Source organism: Hypanus sabinus, chromosome X1 (genome assembly GCF_030144855.1).
Source record: "Hypanus sabinus isolate sHypSab1 chromosome X1, sHypSab1.hap1, whole genome shotgun sequence".
NCBI classification, from domain to species: domain Eukaryota; kingdom Metazoa; phylum Chordata; class Chondrichthyes; order Myliobatiformes; family Dasyatidae; genus Hypanus; species Hypanus sabinus.
Window position 1 is genome coordinate 8402569 of NC_082738.1, and position 22830 is coordinate 8425398.

General features: G+C 41.1%; 1 protein-coding gene across 9 annotated transcripts in view; it reads left to right on the forward strand.

Moving 5' to 3' along the window:
- tlk2 (tousled-like kinase 2) overlaps positions 1-22830 on the forward strand; it is a 160110-nt gene that overhangs the window by 31638 nt on the left and 105642 nt on the right. For 6 of the 9 annotated variants that reach the window (XM_059955729.1, XM_059955736.1, XM_059955737.1 and 3 more), the window contains one exon: positions 9485-9570. In XM_059955729.1, coding sequence (XP_059811712.1) covers positions 9485-9570 — 86 coding nt within the window. The remainder of the gene's footprint in view (positions 1-9484; positions 9571-22830) is intronic. The other 3 variants (XM_059955730.1, XM_059955732.1, XM_059955734.1) reach the window with 1 other exon arrangement.

Here is a 22830-nt window from a genome sequence, read left to right on the forward strand (position 1 = left end):
GTCTAAAGGGGCTGTTCCTCAGACCCTCTTTTATCCTGACTCACAGGGTCTCAGATGTCAGTCAGGTTGGGATGATGCAATCCCTCCACCAACCCCCCTCTGTTCATTGCCTGGGGGCTTCGATGAATCATACAGTACTCAATACACAACTCCGTCTCCAAGAGACAATGGCCGCTTCCCGTGGCTTGGTCTCTGAGGCCCAGGACACATTCCAAACATTGAAGAATCTGCATGTCTCTCTCTCTCATTTCCTGGGTCTCCTGACCTGAATCAATAGCGATCCTGCGATTCTCAAAAAGGAGGGGGCCACAGGCGTAACACTATCAACAATGGAGCATATCCACAACGTTCAACAGAACACCATGCAACAAACAACCAATCAAACCCCTTTCTCATCCCCGCCCCTGCCCCCCGTTCCACCACCAACCACAACCAGGCCTCCAACCTCAGGACAGACTGCCTCCAGGCCCCTCTAACCTCAAGACACTGGCCCCATACTTGCAGATACCGGGCTTTTGACCTCTACTGGGTATTATTAAACTTTTTTTAAAAAAAATCTTTCATCTTGAGCCTTAACTACTACTGACCATCTGTTTGGGTGTGGAAATACTACAGTACAGCGGAAATGTGATACATTTGCAATGCATTTTTAGTAGGAGGAGTCACAATAGAAATCATGGCTAGCTTTTTGTTTGCCTGACTTCGGCTTGATGTAGTATTGCATCCTATCCACTTGAGATTTGTATCTGGGTTTGCCACTGTTACATGAATTTACTAAGCACAATTCTGAGTCATCGTTCATTCCTGGTCAGCACGGCAGCTGATGTGATCTAAGTTGGGCTAATAATTAATTTCACTCTTATTAGACCTCTAGTTTATACTTTTTCCTGATTATTTTGGTGCTGAGATCAAAATAACTTCTGTAAAAATTGTACAGTAATATACATGTACCTCAAGTATTGGAAATGTTCAGTCTGAAAGGCTTTCAGATATCAAAAAAGCTTGATGTATTCAAGTTCATGACCTTATTAAGTGGAATTGTAAGTAAGCAGCTAATTTAGCCAGAACAAAGATAAAGTCCACAATCAAATTAAAGGAGCGAATAAAAGATGTGATTAATTTAATGGTCCTTTCTGGGCAATGTTAATACTCCCATGAAATGTATTCCTGTAAGGTAATTTTAGTCTTGAATCTTTTATATGGGGACAAGAAAAGCCAAATTGAATGCTGATTGGGGAATTCAATTGTTTTCTGTGAAGCATGTTTCTGCACTACAGCCCACACTGGCTCTAAGATCCCAATCTTCACCTTTTTTTTAAAAAAGACAAAAACATTCAGATTTTGCTAGAAATAAAAATCTAGACTGACATGTGAGTTTAAAATGAGAGCTTCTGCAATTGCCAGGTTGGCATTTAAGTAGATTATGGTGCATGGGGTTACTAAATTAGTAAATGAACTGCAATTTAGAGAAGTTTAGTTATTGGACTTCATCAGATTTCAGAACTGCACTTTAGTCAATATGCAGGAGTACTGTTTTTCAGCAATTCTTTCAAATCAATGATCGTTATTTGCGGTAGGATTTTAGGATTTTTTGAAAAGGAATATGTTATCTGCCATGTGAGATTAATAACTTCAGATAATTAGGCAATGATCAATAACTTTTGTGTTTGAAGCTGGGCAGATTTTGGGTTTATTTGAGTTTTTGTTTTTGTAATTGCCATTTCATTCAATTTCACTGTTTTCAGTGCAAATATGATTCTATGATTTTTGAAATCAATTATTGCCAGAAGTAGAAATGTCTCTTGAGGGTGTAACTTTTCCCAGTAGCAATCAAGTTTCCAAGATCAGATCAAAATTGCATCTGTTGTGTGCATGAGGTCCTTCTGTGTGGTTGTCGGAATGTTGGTTGGTGTTGGCTTCATCCAAATCTTTTACTGATCTGTTCAGCTATCACCTGAAGATGTTTTGACTGCAGAAATGAATATGCTTTAACAATGTAGATGAGCTGCTTACAGCACACTTGTGGTTTAACTGATATTAGATCTTTTTTAAAGTCACAATTGATATAATTCCTTAGAGTATTGCCATTAGACATGCTTGCAGTCTCACACCTGCCTGTCAAATCCCGAAGTCTGACAGCGGGGATTTTTAAACTATAAGTTTCAGATTGCGGGTTAATGATTAGTTTTTTTTCCCACACGAGCTTCTATCTACACAAGTATGATAGCTTTACAGCATTTTCAGGAACTCCCAGGCAATATTTTTCTGTGCCAGGGATGGTAAGTGTGTGTTGGGGATGACAACTAATGACCATGTTGGAAAATAAGGAGTATTAAAACTCCTGTGGATGGATTAATAGAACTTCTTTACCAATTTCGACTAGGACATTTTTTTTGGTATGGGAAGTTTGAATGGCATGAACAACCAGTGATTATAAAAGTTGAAGCTGAGATCTGTTGCAAAATATGGGTCACAAAAGTAAGGAAGGAACACAAGCCACCTTTCTCCTGGAATATTGATACACTTAGAAACATGAAATATTAAAAAACAGTCAATTAGCATGAACACTGGCAAACAGTATTGGATGGGTTGCAAATTATAGGAAAAGTCCAATCACCCATTTCACCTGTAAATTAAAAAAAGAATGGACAAGTAGTTGTGCTTCAGTATTTTTGGTTGGGTGGTGCTGTTAAGTATTCCTCGATGTGCTTAATTTGATACTTACTGCTTCTTTTGCTTTCTATCTTTGTGTTCTGTAAGAACCAATCTACTATTGTCTCCTCCATTATTACATTCCATGTAAGCAATCTGAATGGAGCTTCAATGAACACAGGCTTAACTTGGCAAGGGTTTCCTTTGTGCCTCCATTCCCAAGCCTCTAAATCAGGTGTTCCTAACCTGGATCCTTGGACCCTTCAGCTAATGGTAGGGATCTATGACATTATAAAAGTTGAAACCCCTGGTCTAAGTAGATCAAAATGAGTTGAAAAGAGGAATCAGTTTAAAAATGGCATTGAACCTGGACCCAGTGATTTTTATTTTTTTGGTGTGTGAAGATTGAAGAAAAACTAATGATGCTTGGATAGGTACTAGTCATTTCGGAGAAATAGCAAAGAAGCAAAAAAAGGCAAAGGAACAATAAGAATCAAAATCAGGTTTATTACCACTGATATATCATGAAGCTTGTTTTATGGCAACAGTATAGTACATAAATTATTATTACAATAAATGTATAAAGAGAGCATAATATAGTAAGGTAGTGTTCATGGGTTCATTGTTCAGAAATCTGATGGTACAGCAGAAGAAGCTGTTCCTAAGACATTGAATATTGAATCCAGGCTCCTGTACCACCAAATTGATGGTAGCAATGAGAGGAGGACATGACTTAGATGGTCCTCAATGAAGGCGCTCACCACCTTGAAGTGTCACCTTTTAAAGATGTCCTTGGGGAGGTTAGTGCCCATGATGGAGCTTGTGGAGTTTGCAACCCTCTGCAGCTTTTTCCAATCGTGCGCATTGGTACCCCCATACCAGATAGTGATGTAACTAGTCAGAATGCTCTCCATGGCACATTTGTAGAAATTTTCAAGTCTTTGACATACCAAATCTCCTCAAACTCCTAACGAAATACAGCTGCTGCCTTTCCTCCTTTATAATTGTATCAACCTGTTGGGCACAGGATAGATCTTCAAAGATGTTGACACTCAGGAACTTCAAGCTGCTCACCCTTTCCACTTCTTTTGACCTCCAGATGAGAACTGCTGTGTCTTCTCCCAACTTTTCCCTTTCCTGAAGTCCACAATCAATTCCTTGGTTTTACTGATATAAAGTGCATGGTGGTTGTTGCAACATGACTCAACCAGCTGATCTATCTCACTACTGTATGTTCTCTGATCTTGAGATTCTGTTAACAATACATATCATTGACAAATTTATTGATGGTATTTGAACTGTGCCTGGCCGCACAGTCATGGGTGTATAGAGAGTAGAGCAGTGGGCTAAGCACATGCCCTTGAGATACATCGGTGTTGATTGTGGATTGAAAATAACATCTCATCTTCGCAGACAATGACTATGGTCTCCCGAAGAGTAAGTCAAGGATTCAGTTGCAAAGGGAGGTATAGAGGCCAAGGTTTTGAAACTTGTTGAATGGTACTGAAAGGGATGGATCATGGTGTTGAATGTTGTAAACAGCAGCCTGGCATAGGTATTGCTGTTGTTCAAGTGGTCCAAGTCTTAGTAGAGAGCATGCAAGATTGCACCCGCTGTAGACCTATTGTGGCAGGAGGCAAATTGCAGCGGGTCTAGGGCCTTGCTCAGCACGACCAACCTCTCAAAGCACTTTATCACAGTAGATGTGAGTGCAGCTGGGCGATAGTCGTTGAGACAGCTCATCCTGCTCTTCTTGGGCACTGGTGTGATTGTTGCCCACTTGAAGCAGGTGGGAACCTCTGACTGCACCAGTGAGAGATTGAAGATGTCCTTAAATGTTCCAACCTATTGGTTGGCATAGGTTTTCAGTGCCCTACCAGGTACACCGTTAGGCCCTGATGCCTTGCAAGGTTTCACCCTCTTGTTCTGCAGTCAGCCTCCAAGACAGAAATCACAGGGTCACTGGACACTACAGGGATTCGCACAGGTATAGTTTTATTCTGCCTTTCAAAGCATGCGTAAATGCATTCAACTCATTGGAGAAGCGAAGCATCACAGCTGTTTATGATAGGTTTTGCCTTGTAAAACTAATAGTATGCAAACCCTACCATAACTGGTGTGCATCCAATTTTGTCTCTAACTTGGAAAAGCTTTTTTGCTCTTGAGATAGCTTTCTGTAGGTCGTACCTGGAATTCTTGTAGCGTTCTGGATTGCCGACCTTGAACATCACAAATCAAACACTCAGCAGACTATGAATCCCCTGGTTCTTCTGCGGCATATGACTGGAATATTCTCTAGTACACCGATTCAATGCAGTTCTCTGTATGTGTGCGAGGAGTAGAAGTACAGATAGGTGATCGGACTTGCTAAGGTGTGGGATGGCATGGTAAGTGTTCTTGATGGTGGTGTGACAGTGGTCAAGTGTGTTGGCCACTGATTCCACAGGTGATAAGTTGGTGGTAGTTGGTCAGAGACTTCTTCAAGCTGACCTGGTTGAAATCCCCTGCAATGATTGGGAAGGCATCGGGGTGCACTGATTCATGACTGTTAATCACAATGCATAGCTCTTCCAGTGCCAGCCTGATGTTAACTGCTACCAGGAATGCCAGAAAACTCCCTTGGCACATAGAATGGACCACACTTGACTGCCAGATGTTACAGGTTGGGAGGGCAGGGGTGAGACAAACTGCTACAATCTTGCTCTGAGGTCTTCAGTATTATATTACAGAGACTGTACATTAGCCAGGAGGATGGTCAGGAGTGGGGGGCCAGTATATTTGCTGCACTTCCATTAAGTGAGACTGCACTCACTGCTTAGGTGATATGCAGTCTGGAGTCTGTTACTTGTGAATATCAATAGATTTTGTAAAGATATTGAAACAGTTGCTTACTAGTACCCATGACTGTGACTGTAAATTTCAGCTGTAGTAGTCATAAAAGGGAATATTTGATGATGCCCTTTGAGGCTGCATACAGTTTCCATTCTATAGTGACATATTTCCAGAGAGCTTTCCAGATAGTTTTAGTGTGTCAAGATCTATTCAGCTTATAAAATTGTGAAAAAATTGATATTTAAGAGGAAACCCCTAGGAATCACTGCTGCTTGAATATTAGTTTACCCAAAAAATTTGCATTAATTGCAATTATTTTGTGGGAATGTTATTTATTTATTGAGATGTATTGCAGCATAGGCCCTTCTGGCCTTTTGAGCCACGCTGCCCTGTAACACCAGATTTAATCCTAGCCTAATTATGGCACAATTTACAATGACCAATTGTATGCCTTTGGACTGTGCGAGGAAACTCGCGTGTTCATGGAAAGAACATATAAACACCTTACAGATAGTAACAGGAATTGAACTTGGGTCACCTGTACTGTAAAGTGTTCTGCTAACCACTACATGTACTTGAATTTCTTGATTTTCCATGTCAATTTGAGAATAGTGTAGTTTTCACTGGAAGCTCTCTGGATTTGTCTCTGATACTGTATTTCATTTGTTGCATGGACAGATGAGGACACATTTTAGTACTTTGGTATGAAACCAGTAGCCCTTTTCATTTCTGGCCCTGTGAAATCTCTTGACCACATACATCACTAAAACTTTGCTGTGAACACAGCTTTGAGAGTTGAATTACCACGAGATACTTTATTATGAATTATCAAGAACAACTTTCTTTAACATCAAGGCAGCATTTGAAATCATGATATAGAGTCCCAGTGAAATTGAAAGCTTTTCAGTATCTTGAGTCATACCCTAACAGAGGGTTATGTAGTTGTTCAAGGCAAGTCAATTCAATCCTGAGCAATAATGCAGAAATTCCATAAACGATGCTTCAAGTCTAGAGTTCCTAACCTAGGGTCCACAAACCCCTTGGTTAATGGCAAGGGTCCACGGCAACAAAAAAGGTGGGAAATCCCTGCCCTACGTCTAATTGTCCAAGATCAACAATGTTGTTCACTACTTGTAGCATTGAGTCTTGTTGCAATCCCTAATAAAATACAGTACATTTGGGTTAGGCCCACTAGGCATAACCATCTACCATATCTCCATCTCAAGTTATCTCTTTGTGCCATTCAATGACTTTTACCATCAAAATCCTGGTGGTCAGTACTCTTCCGAAACTTGAATGGGTCAGCCGCACATACATATGCTGATACCGTGGTTACGAGAGCATGTCAGAGAATGGGTGTGACTTGCATCCTAATTTTACAGCGCCTTGTAAGAGTCTGATGGAATGTTTTCTATTTGCCAGGACAAATACAGCTCTAGTATGATTAATGAAAATGAGTACCCTCCAGGACAAAATAGCCCAGGTGACTGGCTGTGCACCCAGAACCTTACACTTGTACTTACTTCTGTACTCTTGCAACGTAGCTGCATTGTGTACCAAATACGAGATGCACTGTAGCAGTGTGTGAATGCTTCAATCTGTATTCTCTCTAGTTGAAGTATAAATGTTTGTCAAGACACTAATCAATGCCCCTACTTGAATAGTTCTAGGCTCATAGAGCGATATAGCACAGAAACCAGCCTTCAGGTCCAACTTGTCCTTGCCAACTGTGGTGCCTCCCTGAGCTTCTCTTATTTCTGTCTAAGTCTTCCTGTCCACATACCTGTTCTAAATGTCTGCCACCCTCAATATAGAAAAATGTACTCCTCCGTTCCCTTTTATATCTTTGCACTCATCTTAAGCCTTTGTCCTCCAGTTCTAGACTTCCTATCCTGGCAAAAACACTGATCTTTCTTATCTGTGCCCCTGATGATCTTGTAAAGTTATCCTTGGCCTTCGCTCTGGCCTACTCAGTCTCTCCCTATTACTCAAGCCCTCTAGTCTTGGCAACATCCTTGTGGTTGTTTCTGCAGTATCTCTAGCTTAATGATATCCTTCCTACAGCTAGGTGATCTGAACTGCATAGAATACCTCCCAAGAGAGGTCCTTCCAATGACTTGCACAGTTGTAATGTGACTTCCTAGCTCTTGTATTCAGTCTGCTGACTAATGAAGGCAAATGTACTTTGTTCACCACTCTCTGTACATGTGCCACTATTTTCAATAAACCATGTACTTATATCCCTAGGTCTGTCTGTTCTACACTAGTTTTACTAACTCAAATGCAACATTTCACACCTGTCAGTTAAATTCCAACTGTCATTCCTTGGTCTACTTTCTCAGTTGATGTAGGTCTTAGATAACCTTGGATATACTGCTGGTATAGAATGGTGATGAAAGAGTCTGGGGCATTGGCTAAAAGCTATCATTCTGTGAGAACACCAGGTCCAGGCTATTGTTGACTGGACCTGTAGGTCAGCTATTCCATTTAGATGCTTCCATGAGGAGAAACTTGCAGCATGTACTCTGTTATACTTGGGTTGATGTTGGGTGGTCTACCTTAATCTACTGATCTGTTTTGTCAATAGATTTTAAATCTTAAGTAGTTTGAAAAGTCACTTCAGGGTATTACTGAATTTGGATGCATATAGGTTAGGCTGATTAAGGGGGCAAGTTCTCTTTCATTTAAGAACCCATCTGGTTCACTACTGTCCTTTGATTATTTAGTAATTTTATTGTTGCTTTTACTGATTGTGGCTTGCATTTTAGATTGCTTAATTATATGTATTTAAATGACCCAGCTGTTGTGATGAGATTTGAACTCTGGGGATAATTCAGTAGTTTGATCACTGGCCTTATTTTGAATTTATTTTGATGTTTTACTTTGAAGTTGGGAAATCTGCAAATAATACAAGTTGCTGATAGTTTCTTCACTTTTTTCTGCAGAAAGGTGAGATGCTATGAGGTGTTAACGTGTTTGAATATGTTGAACCTGATGGCTTGGGGGAGGTAGTTGTTTTTGAATCTGGTGACCCCGGCTGGTGGATGCTGCATAGCTTCTTCCCTGATGGCAGTGGGACAATGTGCTCTCCCACCATTTGACCAACTTGTCTTCATCCATTTGACTGATTATTTTTCTTAAGGTTAGATCCAATATCGTCACTTCTCTAGTAGGGCCATGTTAATGCCTTAAATAATTCAACCTCTTTCACACAAGTATTGGGGAAGCTGAAATCCCCTACTGCTTATAAAGCTATTGCTCATACAACTCTGTGACTTGTCTACATTCTGCTGACTGTTAAGAGGCCTGCAATATATCCCAAACAAAAATGATGGCCTCCTTTTTCATCATTAATTCTACCCAGATAGCCTCATTTAAAGAGCCTTTCAGGATTTCCTTCCACATTACTGTAGTAGTGTATTCCTTAATCATAGTTTCTTGATTAATAAGGGTATCAAAGGTAATGGGGTTGAGTGGGATAATAAATCAGCTATGATGGAATGGCAGAGCAGACTCAATGGATTGAATGGCCTGATTCTGCTCCTCTGCCTTATGGTCTTAAACAGTCCATGAGCAGGTTGGGTGGGTTCACTTATGATATTTATGTCCTTGATGGCAGACTGCTACCTGTCCAGCTGAGTTCTTTCAGCATTTAGCGTGCGCTGTGTTGGCTGTTTTACTAAGGTGATCTAATGGTTCTGAGAAGGCAAGAAAATACAATTAAGAGGGATAATAAATCAGCCATGATGAAATGGAAGAGCAGACTCAATGGGTTGAGTGGCCTAATTCTGTTCCCATGTTTTATGGTCTTATGACATGTTTGCATAGGCAATTTCCATTTTGTTGCAAATGTGATGAAGGGAGCTGACTGCAGGAACTAAGTTCTGATAATGAATACTACACGGTTAGCCCATGTTAATGTTCATCCCTGTTATTGTAGCCATTTTCCTTATGACATTGAGTGGATATCAACTAAAATTCCATGTTTACTCCTTTTCAGTAGAAATGATGGAAGAACTGCACAGTCTTGATCCAAGGCGGCAGGAGCTCCTTGAAGCAAGGTTTACTGGGATGGGAGTCACCAAGGTAAGAGACAGTTGCCACCATTTGAGATTTTGGTTAAATGTTGTATTTATCTTAAAGAGCAGTTTAGAAAATGGGGTTGAATTTCCTCAACCACTAGATAGCACAGCGAACCTAGAGCAACTGCTGAGTTCTCGTAATACTCATCTCCTGTTGAAATGCTATCTCATTTACACCTGCTGGTTGTCTTGTTTATTGCTCTTCTCAAAAGCTAAAACAATATGCAAGATTCCAATACCATTGCTCCCTTATGTATGCTTTTTGGCTTAGCCATATTGACTTGAGGTTGCACTGTTGTAGCCTGTCAGTCATGAGAGCAAGATTAATGCTATTTCTTCTCCCTTGGTTCTGGAAAGACTGGTTGAGTTTGTGTTCCTAGCTGTTTTCTTTCAATATCTGCTCAGAACTGACTTTGAGAGAGTTGTCATTTGTCATCAACAACCAAAATCAGCATTTTTATCTGAAGTAAAGGGAATGCATTTTACCCTAATGCCATTTACAACATACAGATATATCAAAAATCAGTTAAGTACTCTTGAAGTTGAATTGGTCTTTAATAAAGGAAATGGAATGCTTTGGCACATCTGGACTCTGTTGGCAACAAATAAAATGCCCATTGTTGCTTCAATGATGGAGGTAGATAAATTATTTTTAAGACTCCACCAAGGTAATGCCATGGTTCCTTTTTCTTCACCTGCAAGGGCGGTTCCTCTACCTCCTGAAAGATTCTGCTTCTCAGAACAGAATTTTCAGTACAGAGCTTCATTATAGTCTCCAATACACAGCAGATGTCAGAGTTTTCTTACTGCATACTCTGCAAAATTTCCAATTCCTAAATTAACATTGGCAAAGCTGGCATTAAGAAGCTGGTTTCATGTTGAGGTGAGACTAATAGCTGGATAAAGTAGCCTGGATTTGAAGGCTGCACACCATTTGTACCTTGTGAAAGCCAGGGCTCTGAGGTGCACTGCCTGGAAAGAAGACTACGACTACTAGTGGTATATCCAAAGAATGACTAGGGATGGCTTCTAGGTACTGCACAATATTTTGTGGCATTCCCTCATAAATCTGTCCTTGACCCCCTCCTATATTTCATTTGCATGTTTCGGCATTGTCTAAATCGCGTATAGTTTTTGTGTCTTAGCCCATCTGTTGTTTGTGAGCCACATTCATTGACTTTATTACCATAAAAATACTTCTGGTTGGGCCTCTCACTATAACCTTGGTCATCTAAAACGCTCTTCAAAGGTCAAATGTTCATTTATTATCAAAGCATGTGTCCATGTACAACTCTGAAATTTGTATTTATCCAGATAGCCACAAAACACAGCATGAAAGTCACTTAAAGAGAAACATTAACTCCCGTCCCCCCTTACAAAAAGAATAGCATTCCGATCATCAACCTCTTTCCCCCCCCCCCCCCCCACCTGCACAAAAAAAAATAAACGCCCTCCCCTTGCACAACAAAACTGAAAAGGAGTGGGCATTTTTTTTTCCCTTTAAAAGACAAAATATAAAAACCTTAAGTCTTGGGGGGGTGGGGGGAGTCCAGAGTCCATAAACACAATAGTCCAATCCATAAATGCAGAACCACGATTCCATCCTCCAATATCACCAACATTCCCTCACAATAAACCAAAACACCTCATCAATTGCAGCACCAAGCCACAGCACAACAGTTCACCCTCTTGGAAGCACAGAAAAACAATGTAAACAATGCTCACCCAGACTAACCAGATCACAAAGTACAAAATTAGATCTCCTCCCCACCCCCCCCCCCACAAATAAATAAAAAATGGGTGCAGATTTACTGGCAACTTTCTCAATTAGCACACTTCTGGACCCTAAGAAACTGAAGGGGTGAACAATTTAATAGTGCTGATGCCCTTTAGTCGCTGCTGGATATTAAGACCATCACCCTACAATTTGAAAAAGTGAAAGAAAACAGACGGACAGATCAGTCGGCCTATCAATAATAGGGAAACTGCCAGAGTAATACAAGAAGGAAATGTGAAAAGGACACTTAAATATCATGGGAATAATACAAAGTGGACTCACTATTCACAATAGTTATGACCCAATTGGAAAATTAAAAATTTCATTTTCCTTAATGAGACATAATGGGATTGAGTTGCAAGGGGAATGGAAGAAGGCTTCAAAGGTAATTTAAACAAAGGGAGCGAGTGGGTAGATGCAGTGCTACTCGACAGATGTGATGTTATTTACTTGAGTAGGTAAGCAAAAAAACAGGGTGTGTGCTTAAATTATGTTAGGTTAGGAAATATTGAACTTTAAGGCAAAAAGGTTAAGTATGGAGCTGGGGTCCTAATGCATAGCCAGAGAAAGCAAACAGAAGTTTCAACACAAATGGTATGCTAACCTTCACTGCAAAGGGTTAAGTATAGGAGCAAGGATGCCTTATCACAAGTATATCTGGCCTTGGTGAGACCACGCCTGAAATACTGTAATTTTGGTTTCCATTCTTAGGATATTTAAGAAGCCAGACTACTTATCCCAAGGGTATAGGATAGGAAATTGGGACCTGAATATTAGGATAGGAGTTTTAAAGCTGAGGCATTGACAACATAGGGCAGAGGCATTGGGTTGAGAAGTCAGACTTGGGTGAATAAGGGCACGATGAGCTGAAATTAGACTCCGTTTTGCCATTTAAAGTGTTCATTAATCACTGATTAAAGCGCAGAGGAAGACAGATGTCAAGGTGAATGCAGAGGGTGAGTGAGACTGCCCGCCTTTAATCACTGCCAGAGAAGGAGTCTGTGAGCAGCTTATCGCTGTGTGGCTCACTGTGGCAGGCGGGTATGCCTCTCTCCCTCGTGTGGTGTCCCTCTTTCAATAAATGCTGTTCTTCAGGTAGGTTTAGGGCAACAATGAAATGACGGCTTGTTTCTAAGCCACCATGGGACTTGCAGACTGATTGGGAGGTCTTGGAAGTTTTTTGGTGAGATGAAGGTATTTCAGTGAGCTGCAGTTTGCATTTTGTAGATTGTGGCATATTGTGCTGATGGGAAATATGAATGTTTAGGGTGATGTTCTAATTCAGCTGACTACTTTATCCTAATGTGCACGGTGGGTTTTTAGCAACTGATAAAGAATCACATCTCGTGATCGGGTTGGGTTGTCAACATCGGGTCTATCACTAACATCATGCACCCAGCTATTCTCTGACCTCTCGTCATTCAGAAATCTGTCTCTCACTGCAATCTAGGTTGTTGCCAAGCTTCTAGTGGGCTGTTGAACTGCATTCATAAGAGCTTTCCCCCAGACTCCTAACTTGTGCAATAGGAAGCTAGCATCTGAGTCAAGAAGTTCCACAGAACTACTTGGTGATACAAATTCCTCTGTTCAATCTGGTAACTTGTAGCCTGAGGCTGCAGTTGGCAATAACAATACTAATGAGCAAATAATGTTAAATTTGTCCATGCCAAAATCAATGACTACGTGTCATCCGGCATTGTAGGTAGTATCTGTTTAAATATGCATGTACTGCTGAGTGTTTGAATATTTTTAAGGCAGAAGATCAGAAAAAGGGGTGAAAGGTTACTTAGAGTAGAATCTGAATTTGCGTTGAAAACGGCCATGATTTTAATAAATTGTGGAACATGCTTGTGGGGCAGTGTTCTGAATTCATATGTTTGTGTTGGTAAAATTGTGCTTTTGAACAAGGAACTTTGTGCATATCGGATACAGTACCTGGCAGTGCAGCTGGTTACGTTTTCTAACACCAATTATGCACGTGACTGGGAACTATGCCTTTTCCAAGCAGTAGTTTCTGATGCACTGTGCTGCTGACACTGTTATCAGGCGATTCCTAATTACTGTCACAAAGCTCTTGTTATTTTGAATGTTTCTGCTTGTAGTTTGGTGGGAAATGCTTCAGGAGGTGATTACTCAGTAGTAAGGAAGTCGTAGATTGCTTTTTGCTTTTCATTTAATTGCTCTAAGCTATGGCTCTGTGCTTGTATCCACTTACTAGTGTTCATATGAAATGTAGCAGTGTCCTGTTCCCCCACCCACCCTTATCTGAAGGAGTTATGGAAAGATGTTGAGGATTAGATATAACCAATTGTGTCTCTTAAGTCCATCAAACTCCTCATCATTTGTCAGTAACAGATATCCCATGTTAAAAGAAGTCTCACACATGCAAGGAACTTCCACTCAGTGGGAAATGTCATGACTCGTGGACAGCCCCAACAGAAACAGACCTGACCATTGCTCCATAACCTAGGAATTTAGATTCTTTTGTTTTAAATTGTTGCCCTGAGGTGAGGTGTGATGAGCATAAGATGTCCAATTCAAGGAACAGCATGGTGGACTCCAGCTCCAGGGGGAGCAAACCAGAGTAAGATTGTGATCTTTATAGACTAGGATCTGGCATCAAGAGTGAGCTGGCCTAGCACTTCAGTACTTTAGCAACCTCTTCTGTGAGGGAAATGGAGATCTTGTGTTCCACTGGTCCTGGTGTGGAGAACTGCATACCTCCATGGTATGGAGGTATAGGAATCTGCAAGATCTTTCTGCAGGCTTTTGAAATGTTTTCAGTGCTCTGCACAAACTCATCGCCCCACAGTCTTGTCAGGGCAGAACAAGGAGGTGCATGCCTTTCCAAAAGATTTTGGAGGTTCCCATCATAAAACAGCTGTTGGTTCTGTCAATGAGGAAGGATTGTCTGGGAATCCCAGTTATAAATGTTTAATGATCTCTGAATGGAAATTGTACCTTGTTTTTGTGGGTAGAGTGATGCCAAAGATTCTATTTTATGTAAATCACAAAAAGACACCTGATCCTTTAAATCAGAACGGTATGGAACCTTACAAATCTTGAGTAAATAGAAATGTGATTCCGATAGCCTATAATCTTTGTAGGTTAGTGCAGATACAATTAGTTTGCAGCACATGATGGGCAACCTAATACTGCATTGTTAATAAATTGTAATTTTCTTAAAACCATTTGCATTTTAAAATTGTTTCCTTGGCATTGAGTGTTTATGAAATGAGTTGTATAGTGATACCTCACAGTAACAGGCCCTTCAGTCCACTGTCTGTGCTGGCCATCAGTCACCCATGTTCTCATCAACTCCACCCTATGATTCTGCTACTCACCTACACATTAATGGCAATTTACTTACAAGCGCACACTTGTGATGTGGGAGAATACTTGAAGCATCTGGAAGAAAATTCAGATGGTCATACGGAAAATGTGCAAATTCACTTAGCAGCTGAGGTCAGGATGGAAGCTGGGTCTCTGGTTCTGTGAGCCAGCAGCTCTATCTGCAGTGCCACTTTGGAATGTACCAAGGGGAACTTTATACATCAACTCAAGTTCATGTTATTCAGTGCACAAGCCTGTGAATCAGAGTTTCTTGTTGAGAGAAATTGCAACACCTGAACCAACATGGCACATTTCCATCTCAGTCCAAAAATAGCCTTACGGTAAATTGATGGAATTTGTCAGAAAAGTCTGCCTCAATAAGGTTATTTTATTATATTGAGCTGGTGTGTTTTTCTTTGTCCGCGTGGCTGGATAAGGCAGTGGGTGGTCTGCACAGAGAAGAGGCAAGTAACTAGCAATTGTGGGGGCAAGGTGGTCAGATTGGTGCAAGACTATATTAGTCTATTACCATGGCATTCAATTTTGGGGAAATGTCCAGTTTTGAATAGTGTCTTCTTCACTGCAGGCACCTTCTGAATTTTCTCCTGAATTCCACTTTCCATCCTGTATTCATTTTGAGCTCAGATAATTTCTTCTGGGGGGGTGGGAACCGAACTGAAGAAATGGAAGGGGTGGTTGGCTCACAAATAGAGAAAGCTTGGAGACAGTGTGAAAGGAAGGATAGGCAGGTGATAGAGAAGTGATGCGCTCAGACCGATGGTTTGAGATGTGTCTATTTTAATGCAAGGAGTATCCTGAACAAAGTGGATGAGCTTAGAGCCTGGGTCAGAACTTGGAGCTATGATGTTGTGGCCATTACAGAGACTTTGATGGCTCAGGCAGGAATGGTTACTGAGAGTGCCAGGTTTTAGATATTTCAGAAAGGACAGGGAGGGAGGCACCGTTGATCAGAGATAGTGTCACGGCTGCAGAAAAGGAGGAAGTCATGGAGGGCTTGTCTACTGAGTCTCTGTGGGTGGAAGTTAGGAACAGGAAGGGGTCTACTGGGGTAGACCAGGGTAGGAAGGGGTCTTAAAAAAAAAACTCTACTGGGTGTTTTTTTTTATATATAGACCACCCAATAGTAACAGGGGCATCAAGGAGCTGATGGGGAGACAGATTCTGGAAAGGTGGAAAACAACAGGGTTGTCCTGGTGGGAGATTTTAATTCCCCAAATATTGATTGGCGTCTCCCAAGAGTAAGGGGTTTAGATGGGGTGGGTTTAGAAGGGGAAAAATTCCTGACACAATATGTAGATAAGCTTACAAGAGGAGATGCTGTACTTGATCTGGTGTTGGGAAATGAACCAGGTCGGGTGTCAAGGTCTCCAGTAGGAGAGTATATTGGCGATGGTGATCACAATTCTATCTCCTTTACCACAGCACTGGAGAGGGATAGGAACAGACAAGTTAGGAAAGTGTTTAATTGGAGTAAGGAGAAATAGGAAGTTATCAGGCAGGAATTTGGAAGCATAAATTGGGGACAAATGTTCTCAGGGAAATGTACGGCAGAAATGTGACCAATATTCAGGGAATATTTGTGTGGCATTCTGCGTAGGTATGTTCCAATGAGGCAGGGAAAGGATGGTAGGATACAGGAACCATGGTGTACAAAGGCTGTTGAAAATCTCTTCAAGAAGAAAAGAAAAGCTTACGAAAGGTTCAAAAAAACTAGGTAATGATACACATCTAGAAGGTTATAAGGCTAGCAGGAAGGAGCTTAAGAAATTGGGAGAGCCGAAAGGGGCCATGAGAAGTCCTTGGCGAGCAGGATTAAGGAAAACCCCAAGGCAGTCTATGTGAAGAGCAAGAGAATAAGATGTGACAGAATAGGACCAATCAAGTGTGACAGTGGAAAAGTGTGTATGGAACCAGAGGAGATAGCAGAGGTACTTAATGAATACTTTGCTCCAGTATTCACTACAGAAAAGGATCTTGGCAATTGTAGTGATGACTTGCAGTGGATTGAAAGGCTTGAGCATGTAGATATTAAGAAAGAGGATGTGCTGGAGCTTTTGGAAAGCATCAAGTTGGATAAGTATCCAGGACCAGACAAGATGTACCCCAGGCTACTGTGGGAGGCGAGGAAGGAGATTGCTGGGCCTCTGGCAATGGTTGTTGAATCATCAATGAGGACGGGAGAGGTTTTGGAGGGTTGCGAATGTTGTTCCCTTGTTTGAGAAAGGGAGAAAAGATAGCCCAGGAAATTGTAGAACTGTGAGTCTTACCTCAGTGGTTGGTAAGTTTATGGAAAAGGTCCTGAGAGGCATGATTTATGAACATTTGGGGAGGCATAATATGTTTAGGAATAGTCAGCATGGCCTTGTCAAAAACAGGTCATGCCTTACGAGCCTGAGTGAATTTTTTGAGGATGTGTCTGAACACATTGATGAAAGTAGAGCAGTAAATGTAATGTATAGCAAGGCAATACTTACAAGGCATTTGATAAGGTACCCCATGCAAGGCTTATTGAGAAATTGGGGAGGCACGGGATCCAAGGGGACCTTGCTTTGTGGATCCAGAATTGGCTTGCCCACAGAAGGCAAAGAGTGGTTGTAGACGTCATTTTCTACAAGGAGGTCAGTGTCCTCTGGTGTGCCTCAGGGATCTGTTCTGGGAGTCCTTCTCTCTGTGATTTTTGTAAATGACCTGCATGAGGAAGTGGAAGGATGGGTTGGTAAGTTTGCTGATGACACAAAGGTTGGAGGTGTCATCCTGTTAGCTCCTTCCTGTTAGAGATCTAGAAGATTATAAGGCTAACATTACCTAGCTCTCTGAACCTTTTGTAAGCTTTTTTTTGACTACATTTATTACAGCCTTTATACACGGTTCCTGTACCCTACCATAACTTCCCTTTTCCATAGTAAATACATACTGAAGCAAAGTATTCATTAGATACCTCTGCTATTTCCTCCGGTTCCATACACACTTTCCCACTGTCACACTTGATAGGTCTGATTCTTTCACGTCTTATCCTCTTGCTCTTCACACACTTGTAGAATGCCTTGGGGTTTTCCTTAATCCTGCCTGCCAAAGCCTTCTCATGGCCCCTTCTGGCTCTCTGAATTTCATTCTTAAGCTCCTTCCTATTAGCCTTATAATCTTCTAGATCTCTAACATTACCTAGCTCTCTGAACCTTTTGTAAGCTTTTCTTTTCTTCTTGACTAGATTTATTACAGCCTTTGTACACCACAGTTCCTGTACCCTACTATAACTCCCCTGTCTCATTGGAACGTACCTATGCAGAACTCCACACAAATATCCCCTGAACATTTGCCACATTTCTTCTGTACTTTACCCTGAGAACATCTGTTTCCAATTTAAGCCTCCAATTTCCTGCCTGATAGCCTCATAATTCCCCTTACTCCAATTAAATGCTTTTCTAACTTGTCTGTTCCTATCTCTCTCCAATGCTATTGTAAAGGAGACAGAATTATGATCACCATCTCCAAAATGCTCTCCCACTAAGAGATCTGACACCTGACCAGGTTCGTTTCCCAATACCAAATCAAGTACAGCCTCTCCCCTTGTAGGCTTTATCTACATACTGTGTCAAAACCCTTCCTGAACACACACCTAACAAACTCCACCCCATCTGAACCCCTTACTCTAGGGTGATGCCGATCGATATTTGGGAAATAGAAATCTCCCATCACGACAACTCTGTTGTTATTATTACACCTTTCCAGGATCTGTTTCCCTATCTGCTCCTTGATATCCTTGTGACTATTGGACGGCCTATATAAAAAAAAAACACTCAGTAAGGTTATTAACCCCTTCCTGTCCCTAACCTCCACCCACAGAGATTCCGTAGACAATCCCTTCATGGCGTCCACCTTTTCTGCAGCTGTGACACTATCTCTGATCAACAGTGCCACGCCCCACCTCTTAAGTTGTATACACTACATCTACTGCTTTTCCTTCATCAATGTGTTTAACTGGGTTAGTGAATTTGCTGATGACACAAAGGATGAGGATGTTGTGGATAGCGTGCAGGGCTGTCAGAGGTTACAGCGGAACATCGGTAGGATGTAAAACTGGGTTGAAGTGGCAGATGGAGTTCAACCCAGATAAGTGTGAGGTGGTTCATTTTGGTAGGTCAGTTATGATGGCAAAATATAGTATTAATGGTAAGACTCTTGGCAGTGTGGAGGAATCGAGGGATCTTGGGGTCCGAGTCCATAGGACACTCAGAGCTACTGCGCAGGTTGACTCTGTGGTTAAGGCATACGGTGCATTGGCCTTCAACCGTGGGATTGAGTTTAAGAGCCAAGAGTAATGTTGCAGCTATATCGGACCCTGGTCAGACCCCACTTGGAGTACTGTACCCAGTTCTGGTCACCTCACTGCAGGAAGGATGTGGAAACTATAGAAAGGGTGCAGAGCAGATTTACAAGGATGTTGCCTGGTTTGGGGAGCATGCCTTATGAAAATAGGTTGAGTGAACTTGGCCTTTTCTCCTTGGAGTGACGGAGGATGAGAGGTGACCTGATAGAGATGTACAAGATGATGAGAAGCATTGATTGTGTGGATAGTCAGAGGCTTTTTCCCAGGGCTGAAATGGCTAACATGAGAGGGCACAGGTTTAAGGTGCTTGGAAGTAGTTACAGAGGGGATGTTAGGGGTAAGTTTTTTTTTGTTTTGCGCAGAGAGGAATGAGTTCGTAGAATGGGCTGCTGATGGCGGTGGTGGAGGCGGATACGATAGGATCTTTTAAGGGGCTCCTGGACAGGTACATGGAACTTAGAAAAATAGAAGGCTTTGGGAAACCTTTGGTAATTTCTAAAGTACATGTTTGGCACAGCATTGTGTATATTGTCCTGTAGGTTTTCTACATTTCTTTATCAGAATTTATGGGTCCAATCTGTGCATAATTCAGCATGGGATTGAAGCAGTAGTGTGTGATCATGATGGTTAATGTGAAAATTACTAATGGTTCATGTCAGGATGCAGCCAGTGACTCTTTGCAGAAAAAAGAGGAAAGATCTCATCAGAACATACCAAAATCCTAAAGGATGTGTTAGTGTAGATATTGGAAAGACATTTTCCTAAGGGCAAGGAGTCTAGTACCGTGAGCCTCAGTTTCAAAATGAAGGATAGGTAATTTAGACTGAGATGGGAGAAATTTCTCCCCTTTGGAGGTGAATCTTATGAAATTTCTTTTAACAGAGGGCTGTGGATATTGTCCATAAATCTGTGTTTTGAATGTGCAGATGCCAAGGGAGTTGAGAGTTATGGATAGTACTGGAAGAGGTAAGAAATCAGTAATAATCTTAATGTTGGAAAATGTAAGGTCTGAATGACATTCTGTTTGCTATGAATGCAGCCTTAATGGAATTTTATTCATGGGCTTTGACCAGCACTGGAAAGACCACCATTGCCCAGTGCCAGAAATTTGATCCAGCTGGTGATTATACTATGTCAAGACGTAGAATTTTTAAGGGAGTTTACAGATGGCAGTATTTCCATATGTTTACTGTACATATCTTGTAGGCATTTCATGACTTGGAAGTACTGATGAAGCCTTGCACTGCAGTAAGCATGCCATCTTGTCAGTGGTATACAGTATAGTCATGGTTTACAGGGTGGTGGCATTGCATTGTTAAGGTGATAGATGAGGTACTAATTATGTAGCCCTAATGAAGGGGCTTGACTCAAAACATCAACTCTATTCCTCTCCATCAATGCTGCCTGACCTGCTGAGATCCTCCAGCATTTTGTGTGTACTATGCTAATCAAGCAGGGTTCCTTGATTGGATAACTTTGAATATCGTTGGAGCTGCATCCTTGTAGATGATGGAGTTGAGATAATAATATACTGCTAATACACATCCTTTGTCCTGTTCTTGTCACTTTACCTTTGAAACACCCTGGTTTCCTTGTCTGTGCCAAATTTGTGAGATTGAGATAGATCGTATCACCCCAAACCCCAGTTTGTGTGGATGTTGTGTAATTTGCTACCCTGTTTTAAAAGTTAGTGCCACAAAATAACAGACAGTACACTGCATAGGATTAGAGGAATTATATTTATGAATGTTAACTAAAGAATAAATGAAGAATAACAAAAAGAAAAGGGCCCATTCTAACTAAACAGTCAAATGTGTACACATTGGAGCTCATCTTGAACTTCTGTCACTCGCATGTTGGGCCTTCAGTCAACATGAAAGCACACAGCACCTTCAGAACACTGTTCGCAATACACCTTGAACAAATGGGTTTCCCCACCAGATCATATGCTACGACTGGTTCTCCCCAGTGTCTTCTCTCTCCATCTCCTGCTGAGTGCAAGCCCAAGACTAACCTTATTGTCTTTCACTAGAGAAATCTCCCCTTAATTTGACTATCCTAATTGGATGACACACATTTCTCCTCAACTCTCATCTTCAACAATAAGCTGAAAGCAGAACAGACTGCTCTTATAGAACTGCTAAATGAAATACATACAGCATAACAGTAAAAAAAATATGAACCAGGGCATTACACCTTTTACATGATTACTGTAATTAACTTTCTGGTTGGTGGTGATAATAGCAACACTTCTCCACACAATTCCCCAAAAGGAATAATAGTGGAGTATTAAGTTCAATTGGTAATCCCATTGTGATTGCAACCAATGAAGCATATGTTATAGCATAGTCAGTGAGGTAATGTAAGAAACATAGCAAGCTCTGATAAACAATCTGTTAATAACTAAATAAGCTGTTTTAATGGTGTTGATTGGTGGATAAAACTAACAGCCAGCTTGCTTGATATTCTTTGAAATTTGTGCCAATTAATCTTTTACATCCACTCAAGAAAGCCGTGATTGAAAAATGAGACCTTTATTCTGCCTTATTATTGCACAGAAGCCAAGATTTGTGTTTAAATCCTTGGCCTGAAACCTTAACCCACAGCCTTCAGATTGAACAGTATAAGTACAACTCACCACAACATGTTGTTTGTGTGTTGTTGAATAGTTTGCTTCATCAGCTTGAGTAGCTCTGAACTGAAGTCTGCAGATGTCAATAAATTTATCAGGTCTGACTTTATTTTGGAGCAAAGGCCATTGATGAACAAAGGTAATTGGTTGTATTTAGGAATTCGTGGAAGGATGATTAGACTCTCAAAAATTTCAACCATCTTTTTGTGCTAGGTTTGTCTCCAGACACTAAAATTCTTAATTCTAATTATTCATGTTGCTTCTGGCATACTCTTATGTGCACAGGTTGAGTTAGTTCATGGTTTAATGGTTTTATGAGCAATGTCTGGTATTGCTCCTTGGTGGGGGGAGATAGTGCTATGAACTCTCTAGAGAGTCTCCTACGTGTGAAGATGTGGGTTTTTCTCTCCACATGCACTAAGTAAAGGTCGTTATGTCGATATTACATTGAAATGATATGCTGTGATGTGTATCTTGAGGTCACTTCAAGTAGGGTTTTCTTCTTGGGTTAGTTCTCAGCACATGCTGTAGGCCTGGTCAGGTGGTTCTGTTCAGAACTTGATCAGCTTATTCAATTATTGTGATATCTTGTTGGAAAACTGCTGCTTTGCAACTGCCTCTTTCAGACTATGCTCAATGTGGAGGAATACTGGCTCATCAGGTGAAGGTGTATCATAATGAGTAGGATGTTTACTGCACTTTGACATGTTGCCATGAGATCAAGGAAATGATACTTGGAATATCAAGACCAATTCCCCTGAACAGTATCTTGTTGGTCTCCACCTCTAGTGCCACATGATAACTTGGCCATGATAATACTGTATTGCTATGGGATATTAACTGAGGGGTACAATCCTATCAGTATGCTTGAGAGGCCTTTACCAGGCTAATTGTGTGTCATTTCTCCCAGATTCTTGGCATATGTCCTGAGATGTATGTCTGGAAGCCTGGGCCGTATTGACCCAAAGGATTATTTGTTGCACCTGGAGCCTGCCTGGTTATTCTCTTACAATACACTTAACTCAGGTCTTTACGGTTTGACTGAAATGCTAGAACATTGTGAAGTGCAGTTGCAAGTCAATTGTTATGAATCTGCCGTTTTCTTTAAAATGTAAAACCAGGTAAGATGAAAGCTTTCATGTGCATTAGATGCAGGGATGCTGTTGATTAATTT